The sequence below is a fragment of the Lycium ferocissimum genome, unplaced genomic scaffold (genome assembly GCF_029784015.1).
Source record: "Lycium ferocissimum isolate CSIRO_LF1 unplaced genomic scaffold, AGI_CSIRO_Lferr_CH_V1 ctg9541, whole genome shotgun sequence".
Lineage (NCBI taxonomy): Eukaryota > Viridiplantae > Streptophyta > Magnoliopsida > Solanales > Solanaceae > Lycium > Lycium ferocissimum.
Genome location: NW_026727767.1, coordinates 12,335 through 22,043, shown reverse-complemented (window position 1 = coordinate 22,043; position 9,709 = coordinate 12,335). Strand labels below are relative to the sequence as shown.

The 9,709-nt window shown below is 36.1% G+C and overlaps 1 protein-coding gene across 6 annotated transcripts; it reads right to left on the bottom strand.

The window, feature by feature from the left end:
• Positions 1 to 466: 466 nt before the first annotated feature.
• LOC132046130 (ATPase GET3B-like) lies at positions 467 to 9,408 on the bottom strand. Of its 6 annotated transcripts, none has more exons than XR_009412605.1 (13): positions 9,123 to 9,406; positions 6,082 to 6,293; positions 5,887 to 5,949; positions 5,604 to 5,714; positions 5,284 to 5,358; positions 5,117 to 5,185; positions 4,979 to 5,044; positions 3,830 to 3,907; positions 3,647 to 3,745; positions 2,902 to 3,036; positions 2,102 to 2,274; positions 1,833 to 1,867; positions 467 to 653 (listed from the first exon to the last, which is right to left on the bottom strand). XR_009412605.1 is itself a non-coding variant. In XM_059436679.1 (12 exons), the coding sequence occupies exons 1-11, from the start codon at positions 9,295 to 9,297 to the stop codon at positions 2,137 to 2,139; spliced, it is 1,221 nt and encodes a 406-aa protein (XP_059292662.1). In that variant the 5' UTR covers positions 9,298 to 9,406; the 3' UTR covers positions 467 to 653; positions 2,102 to 2,136. The 6 variants fall into 6 exon arrangements, 4 of the variants coding, with proteins under 4 accessions (XP_059292662.1, XP_059292663.1, XP_059292665.1 ...); XR_009412606.1 differs by having other exon boundaries at positions 467 to 526; XM_059436679.1 differs by lacking the exon at positions 1,833 to 1,867.
• Positions 9,409 to 9,709: the final 301 nt, after the last annotated feature.

Below are 9,709 nucleotides of genomic sequence, written 5' to 3'. Positions count from 1 at the left end.
ATTTCCTCCTGTGTGTTTCTTTCTGCTTCATTATTTCAGTAAGTCTGAGTTTAACAGTTCTACTTTTGACACATTACATAGTCAAATTTCATTTTTTGGTAGAAACAGACTTAAATTTTAAGTTAAATGTTTGAATTAATGTCTACCAAGAACATATATTTTCTCATTATTTTTAAATTAATAAGATGGTGTATTTTTATAACCGCGTGACGCACGGACAAATTCACTAGTATCTGTATACACACACAAGATTTCTTTGCAACTTTGAAACCCACAATTTTAAAAAGCATGGTTTAGCTCATTCAAAGCAAGTTTACTATGCCCCCAGAAAAGAAAAATATTAACGGGTATTTGACATCCAGCTTACTCTTTTCGCTAGTGCTTTGCCACCTTCTATTTTATTTCAAATGTCAAAGTCACTAATATGAAAAAGATACTGTAATTCTTTTCATCCTCCTTTCTGTTGTCATCCAATGCAACTCCCACTGTATTTTCTTGGTATCAGTGTAGACGAGATAGTATTAACCTGTACCTCAGCAACAAACACGCGTATCGCATGTATTTGTTTTCACTAGTTAGAGCAAGAGCATCAAAAGCCGATAGGCGCTCATAGTCCATGAATGCAGTTTGTTGACAAATGCCACTGGCAACGTCTGTATCATGCAGAAAAGGAAGTTTGTATGAATGTAGATTATATCAGAAGACATTAGCAAAAGAAAATGATCAAGGCTGTAGATATGTGCAGCCATTGACACTTCCATTATGATTCCAGGATATCATCATTGAGTTACAATACTTTGTTTATACGACAAATAAAAGAAATGTCCACTCGGTCATCCCAACGAAAGAATAAAAGGACAAGACCCAACGCAATAGTGCCGTGTCAAGTTAGGCCTCATTTGTTTCCATTAAATTTAAGACGTCTGAATCTGAATACACATCTAAATATTAATATACATTAAGATTAAGAAGTCTGGATCGGAATACACATTTGAATATTAAGATGTTGTCTCTAGATCTGAACACTGAATGATTAAGATTGTTTGTTTTCAATATCTGAATATGCATAATTTATCTTTTTAAACATAATATTATAAAAAAAAATTAGGAATTACACTTTATATCAATAACATATTATAAAAGATCTCATTTCAGCTAAATAAATTTATTTTTTGATAGAAAATTATACCTATTTGACATTTTAGCAACACTATTACACGAAGTATCAATCTTATCAAACTTGTAGAATGAGCAAATCCTATCATATATACTAGCAAAAAGATTATCATAACTTAAACTTGGAATATAATATTACTTTATAAAATTGCAATTGTGTATCAAAGTGATTACTTAAAAGAAATACTGCAACTTTTATAAATTATATTTCATACTTTGGCGTTTTGTCCTATACACCTCAGCCAAAAAGAAACAAAGAAATAAATTAATAATCAGCAAAATAGATGAGGAATTAAGTTGAATGAAGATCTTTTCAAGGGATGCAATTCTATCTACTACTATTACGTGATAATATGGCCGTCATGGGGAACGAATTTTTTATACAGTCCCATTATGAAAGTCAAATCCACATCAACCAAACAATTCGATCGACTCCGTAAAGGTTTTAGAATAATACCAGTTCAAGAAGAAAAAGATTTGGTCGCTGAATGATGATTGGAGAGGCAGAGGGAGGCGTGAAGTTTTTTTGGACAAAAGAAGAGGAAGCTGAAATTTGGCGGATATATTTTCAGAGTCTAAATTGTATTAAGACTTTGTTACAGATCTGATTCATTTAGACCCATTAAGAGCTTTTAAAAGAGAATAAACAAATGCACCTAATGGGCTGGAGCTGAATAATTAAGATCCAGACCTACAGAACAAACACACGGATCTGAATGATTAAGATTCAGACCTCCATTAAGTGCAAACAAATGAGGTCTTAGTTTAGAATCCCCAGAGACAACTAAGCTAGAAAGCAGAGAAGATTATTAAAAGGTTAGGTGAAGGGATTTCTGGATACAGCAAGAGCTTCTAGAGTGACATTTTAACGTAATGGGTAAACAGGATAAATCACATAAACTGGATAGTCAATACAAGAATGCACCTGATTAGCTGATGCAGCGTATCAAGTTCTTTTCTTCATTTCCAGACAATGTCCCCTAAAAACTGAAGAGCTGGAACACCTCTAATCTCTACATCAACAAGGGGTGCCTGGACCAACATCAGACTAGAGAGCTCTGGGTCATTCTGGATCATATCCAGAGCCCGACTTTGGTCCTGTGACACTTCAACCATCAGTTTTTCCTAGCTAGAACTATATAGAAGAGTCCAGGAAGTCAATTCAGATGCATATTAAAGAAAAACAAAGTCATTTTCTGCATGGAGAAAATTCTCAGTAAACATTATCATATTAGTTCTGTTTTGCTTCCTAAAACTTTTACCTATTAAAAAAAAAAAAATTGTTCTGTTTTGCTTCCTGTACTTATAGACTGAAACTGGAAGTTGTCAAAAATGTTTCAGCTGTGTTGTACTGCAGAAAACTTAAATTTAACTATTACCATAAGAGAAATAACAGCATCAATTAAAAGAAAAGAGACTTGGAATTTGCACAATATGAATTGAAAAGGAAACATGGGAAATGCCTGAAGAGGAGCGAAGTCAATATTCCTTAACCGTGTCGGATATGATATATGGAGACAGTTTCTAAACTGTACGTAGAATGTCTATTAATTTATACGAGTAATATGCTCTGATGCATGACAATTCATATAATAGAATTGATAGCTTGAGTTCATAATTGCTTGTACATGGTGTTGCAAGCCAAGCTAGAGGTTTGAGCCCAAGCTCGTCTGTAGTAATATGAAAATGCAGACAGTATTTGAGATGGGAATAAGAAGGCCAAACCTTTCTTTTCATTGCGCAGAACTTGCAATCTGAGGCTGATGGCGGAAGAATCTGGTTAGCAATAAGCCTCTTGACAGGAACATCTTCCTTCTTTAAGGAAGCACACAACCTTGATGATTCACTAATTGCCATAACCTGAAGGGCACATGGTGACACCCGCAGTGAGAACCACGAGTCAACAAGCAGCTCTCTTCTTTTCATGTGGCGACAAAACCAAGGACTTTTGCACTTTAAAAGTTTATACTAAGTGTATCTCTCTAACATCAAACTTCTCATAATCCAAAATTACGTTCAAGCAAAAACTTTAGGACTTGTTGTAGTTGGCAGATAACTCAGGAGTAAGTTTTATTTTCTCCGTGGGTGATTTAGAGTTCAGTTAGTTCTACGCTGTACAGGAAGCTGCCTGCTTTGCCTTGAAATCCCTTTGGATTGGAAAAAATGACTCTAAAAACATAACACTAGCTAAAACTTTTGACACTGATATTTCAAGTAGTACACTTCAGTTTTAAAATTTTTTAATTTAAGCTTAACCGTGAGACACAAATACAATAGTTATGTGATACAAACCTTGGAGACCACAGTTCAAATCTCAGAGGAAACAAAACACACTATAGGTGATTTCTCCCCCTCTTAGGAGTGACCTTGTATACAGTGGTTTACTGGCTTATACTAACAGATCCCACTCAAGCAGATTTGGTAAGAAAACATGCACAACACCAGACAGTAAATATTACTACATCATTACCGTGGGGATTGTTACTATGATAAATTCCATTGAGGTTGTGTCACGAAAAAGCTCTCTTACTTTTATCATCCTCTCCCTTAACCGCTCCAATTTATCTGACTGCACCATGTACGAAATATGAGTTTGACAAGAGTTATGCATATAACACCCATCACTACATATTCCTAACTATGTAAAGCTTACAGCATCTGGCTTGGGCGTTCCTTCTTGGCCAAAGACAGACTTTATTGCTGAAGTGGCAGAAGCTATCTTCTGTCTCAACTGAAAAGGGTTTATCCAGAGTAGATTACAGAGTTGAACCAGATCAAGAGTACTTTTAAGATGAATATACAATAACAGGACAGCTAGAAGAGAAAAGGAATTCCAGAGCCTTCATTCAGTTGCAGAAAGAAACTAGCTGTCCGAATAAGAACCATAAATCAAAAAGTTGCCTTTAATTAGGAAGAGAAATTTTAAGCAGCAAGCAATTCGAAAAGCATCACCAAGGAACCAAGTAATCGCACACTGGGAACACAATGCAGGGAATGATAGGAAAGTGAAGGTCTTTCTGCATGTGTGTGTGGGGGGGGGTGGGGCGGGGGGGTGGGGTGTTGGGATTGGGAATGGGGGGAGTTACTTTTTTCTTTATCAGTTTAACTATATCATCCACTTTTTTCATATAACTACTCTGATAGAAGACCAACTGATCAATAATTACATGATAAAAGAAAGATAGTTGTCCAATTTACTTTCATATTGCTCAAGTACCTGCATAAACTCTCGAGTCTAAGAGAAAATTATGTGTCCATATCTATGTTGCTCGGACTCTTCACTTTCTGTGCCGCACTCGTGTCGACACAACATGGGTGTGGGTGTGGGATCCGTACCCGATCTGGTCAACCAATTTTGGGTACTTTAACCAAAATCGAGGGAGAAATCCCAGACAGATTCAATGATTTATGTATCAAAACAAAAGCTATGGTGAAAGTGAAGCAAATGGAATAACTTGTATATAGAAATTTCTATGTCAGTATCACTCCTTTTCCTCTTAACTCCTTCTGAGATTCTCCTCTTGATCAATATTTTCTCCTCAAGTTTTTCACATAACATCTCACAATTTAGGTTTTATAACTCTATTTTTGGAATTTTGAATTATTTTTTGCCCAATCCCCGCACCCGTATCCGTACCTGGATCCGTACCCACGAATCTTAAATTTTAGATCATGACGAATCCGACCTCTAGATCGGTACCCGTACCCGAGTCCGAGCAACGTAGGTCCATATCATTCGTTTTCATTCATGAAATTTTATTTTCCTATCAAAAGCAGATACAGAGTTGAACGAATTTTCTACCTTCAATATCTTTCCAATTGATTTATCCAAGAAGTCTGGCAAGGACAAGAGCCGTAGAGTATGTCCCTGAGAGGAACCAATAATTATTAGGAATGTCTTCCCAAAACATAGTGACAGAACATATCATGTCGTTCTCACCGTCGGGGCTGTGTCAAACACTACACGAGTAAACATATTATATTCCTGCGACTCAAGGAATTGCATAACCTGTCAAGAAGATCTGTAGCCAGTTAGGTTGAAGGAAAACATCAACACTTTTGAAGGAAAATATGAACTCACACTGTAAGTATTAAAAGTTCTGGCACCTTTGAAATTGCAATGGCTTCATCTAGACCAGGAGGGGGTGTATCCAGCAGTTCTCCAAGCTTTAGTTCCCCAAGCTTGCTCATGCAAGAATAGGAATAAATTAGTAGTGAAATTAACTCCATTTTTGGTAAAGAAAATCGAAGGTCAAAACTAATAAATACAAGTGAGGAGAAAGTAAGGAAGCAGAGGGAATCAAACAGAAAAGAAAAGGACTTCAATTTCATTACTCCTTCTAAAAGACTTATTTCCCACTTTTATCAATCTTATTAAACAAGAGAACGCACAAAGATTTCTTTTAATTTAGGGAAAAGAATTTTACCTGTTCAGCAAGCACCCCAAGGCCCATACCGTCCATAAAGTCTTTGATGCCAGATCCTCCACTCATCTCGGTTGCACTTCGAAACTCTTCCTTGGCCTTTTCAGGATTTAACTGACATATTGACAATAGTGTCTAAATGAGCCTCAAACATGAAACTGTTTAATTCAGTTCCAAACCCAACCCCCCCCCCCCCGGGGCTACAGCGAGGAGAACATAGCAATATTGGATAATTAATTCAAGGTTGGATATCACCAAAGACAAGTAGGAAGAGGTTTTTCACAACCTCAAGGGCGAATAATGGAGAATACGGGCCTTCAACTGGAACTAGTGTCCCGCCAGTCAAATCCTACAGACAACATGCAGACAATGAATCTTGTCACACACAAAAAAAAAAAAAAAAAAAAGAGTCCAAAAATGAAGAGGGAAAAAATTAATTCAGAATTCTTCCTGAAATGCAATAAGAAACACTATCTTATACCTGAGCAAAAGAATCACTTAAGGAATGTGCTGGATCAGTTGAAACTACTAAAGTGGGATGACCGTTATTTGCAAATTTTACAGCAAGTGAAGCAGCACAACTTGTCTTCCCAACTCCTCCTTTACCACCTAGCATGTAATACTTACGCTGGGTCCCAGAAACCATTTCATCAAATCCAGCAGTGGCTTCTGCAGGAGCAGCTACAGCTCTCACTGCCACTAAGCACAAAGATTTAGCAACATTAACAGGGCCATAATAATGGACATGGCTCGTGGAGGAAGTGAATCACTCTTGAGTTACAGCTTTCCAATGGAGTTCTAGTAGTTCTGATTGAGTATACAAGGAAAATCTGCCACCTCAATATTTGTATTACTCTGAGAATGAAAAGATTCCAGGGCAGTATACGATATAGACTAGAGAAGCATCAAAATTTTAAAGTGTGCAACCATATACTGGCTCTTTTACCCCCACACAGAAATTAAGGATAAATCTTCTCAATTTATCAGCAGCTATCAGATGGTTATAACCTTTTTTTTTTTTTCCCCTCCCCTTTGATCCCCCTTTTGTTGGAGCTATTGCTCCTTTGGTGACTCGAACCCACGACCCTGGGGTTGTAAGTGGGTGTGCGGTGACCATCTGAACAACAAACTAGAATTATAATCAGGCTAATACCGCCATAACCATCACCCTTGTTCAAACAAGTGTAGTTGTATGATTGCATCGTCTTAAACCTGTGCTCTCTCTTCATTCTTAGCCATTAGCATTGCCTTCAAGCATTCAACTAAAATAAGTTATCTACATAAGATTATTTGCTGGGACTGCAAGGGAAAACCACCTCCATCATTTTAAGCTTGTAGCTTGTGTCACTGCTGTAGAGCTGCAAATAAGCTTAGTTTCTCCGGCTTCCAAACATATTACTCAATTCGGCGATTGTAAAGAAAAAGATAAAATTTCCAATTAATGATTGCTCCTAAATGATGAGGAATAGGTGCAGTCGCCTATGTAAGTAGATGCTAATTATACAACTTGCAACTTCACACATTTTTTCCTAAGCAAGCTATAGTAACAAGTCTTTGATGAACCAAAGACAAAATGAAAGTTTTTTTTTTTTTTTTTCCTCTTTCCCTTCATCATATGCACATTGTTAGAATGTCATATTCTGACCTTTTAAGGTTATTCGTAATAGCATGAGATGTTAAACACCATAGCCTCTACGATTTCAGCATTCTACCCATAAAAATTGAGAAGACAAGCTCAGTTTACTATGGAACAGATGCATCAGTCACGCTGATCGTTTCTAATCAACAGAAACAACCTGGGTATCAGAGCTATTAAGAATTTTCTTACACCAAGGAGGACAAGTGTGTATAGGTTAGGGTGCACTAGCACCTATCAACATTTGTTAAAACTCTGTCATTGATGCACATAACTTTTAAGAAGCTTCTATATGGCTAGAGAGGACCCCCCCCCCCCCCCCCCGCCCCCAATCAAAATCTATTGGGTGCACGGGTTTTAGCTAACACTCAAAGTTTTGCAGGGGGGCCCACCAACTTCTTCATGAAGCAAATCGTTTATGTTCTCCATCCTATGAGTCTTTCTTTTTTCCTTTTGTTTTCTGCTTTTCTTCATATTTTGCTACGTGTTCCTTTTCCTTCTTTTCTACCAAATCATTCCAAACGACAATTCAGCGGTAAAAAGTGTCATATACCTTACTCTATCTTTTTTATCCACAAACGACTTTTTGTTTATTAATTGGTACTTTAAAAAAAAAAAAAAAAAAAAAAAAAAAAAAAATTGGTATTCTTTATCACATAATTTGTTATGCACCAATCAAGTAGTTGTAGAACAAACATTCTCTAATTTCAATCTTTTGCCGCATGGAATTGAAATTTTCCTCAAGAAGAAAACAAAAAGGCATATATTATACATCTGGAAGAGAGATTAATAGTGTAATACTTCCATTTGTTCTTTAAGCTCTGAATGGTAGAATAAAATTTCATCAATCTTTCACCAAGCATTAGGTAATCTTCCCATGTATAGTGAAAATTGAACAGAGTAAATTTTACAGGACTTGTTGCATCACTGCTTTATCTTCAATGGATCAAAACCAAATAAATAGAACTGCATTAACTTAAAAAGAATAAGAATCAAAAGTCAAACAAAATTAATGCAAAATTGATCAGACCAAGCAAATACAAAATCCCATTGAGACTCTGCGGACAGTGTCAGGTGTACTTACAGGCAATGGTGCACCCGCCTTCTTCAAATTCTTGATCCGGCTCTGATCTTACATCCCTTTAAGGGAGACTAATGGTGACTAGGCATTCTCCAGCCATTTTAGTCTTCTACATTTCTCACATTAGTAGTCTTTTTAAATGAGCATTTCCTAGTGGCTAATTTTAAAGGTTTTGGATAGCCGTATTATACTATTCCTATGGTTGTTATCATTTATTTAGACATCACCAATATTATTTTGTATAAGTCTGAACCGGGAATCTTTAAAACAGAACAGAAAACTGTTAAAAAGGAAAGAGACATTCTTTGAAATGGACTAAAAAGGAAAGTAAGACCAACAAATTGAAAAGGAGGAAGTGTCATTCTATTTTGAACACCCTATCAAGCTTTATATTAGCAAATAGAGTACTAATTCAAACTCTTATACCAAACATTTTTCTTGAGAGCTATTATAGCATACTTTCAGGTGCATCTCTTTCTTTTTTATGCTTTCAATAGATATACATCATACTTTTCTGTACTTTTAGCAAAGCAGAAGGATAAATCCCCATTTTTTTTTTCACCAACGACCAAAAAATGAGGAATGAAAGACTATGAGCGGATTTTCCTTCTTTAACTCAAAATTCCCATTTCGTCCTTGTTTACAAATTAAAGTCCTTGGCTAGGAAAAAGACTATATATTTTAGAAACACAAAAAGATTAAATAGAAATTGAAAGAAACGATACAACAACAGTTAGAAAATGGCTACTAATTGAGGGCAGAGTAAGTATACAGAACAAATAATACAACAAAAGCAGAAATTGACCTTGGAAAGGCTTAATGGGCGCCTGTTTCTTTAGGGAAATGAATGTAGTGTTGGAGGTGAAGGTTGTTGGTGTGAAGTTGAAGAGAGAAAGTGGGTGGGAAGAATGGGCAAAACCCACAACTTCCATTGGCTTTGTTGATGAGAAGAAGAAAGTGGAAGCTGAAGACGAAAACATGATGCCGTGCACTATCTTCTCTTCGTTTCGACTCTCAGCGGAAGAATTTTAGGCCAGAGATTCGGGTCTAATCAAGGCATTTTACAAAGAGTTAAGCACGTAATAATCATACACTTTCCTTAGCCTGCCAAAAAAAAAATTATATATTTCTATATTGAAAAATAATTTAATTTAAAATTTCCTCTTTCTCTATATTTAGACTCTCGGGAAGAATTTTAGGCCTGAGAGTCGGGTCTAATCAAGGCATTTGACAAAGAGTTAAGCACATGATAATCACACACTTTCCTTAGTCTGCCTAAAAAAAATTATATATTTCTATATTGACAAATAATTTAATTTAAAATTTTCTCTTTTAGATCACAAGTTTCAAGAGTTTTTCTTTATCTCTTAAAACTTCATGTGTAATTAAATT

Coding starts and splice junctions, on each gene's coding strand:
- LOC132046130 (XM_059436679.1), bottom strand. CDS start 9,297: ATGTTTTCGTCTTCAGCTTCCACTTTCTTCTTCTCATCAACAAAGCCA. Junction 6,294..9,122: donor GCCCATTAAGCCTTTCCAAG/GTCAATTTCTGC, acceptor GCTTAGTGGCAG/TGAGAGCTGTAGCTGCTCCT. Junction 5,045..5,116: donor TGTTTGACACAGCCCCGACG/GTGAGAACGACA, acceptor GGTTCCTCTCAG/GGACATACTCTACGGCTCTT.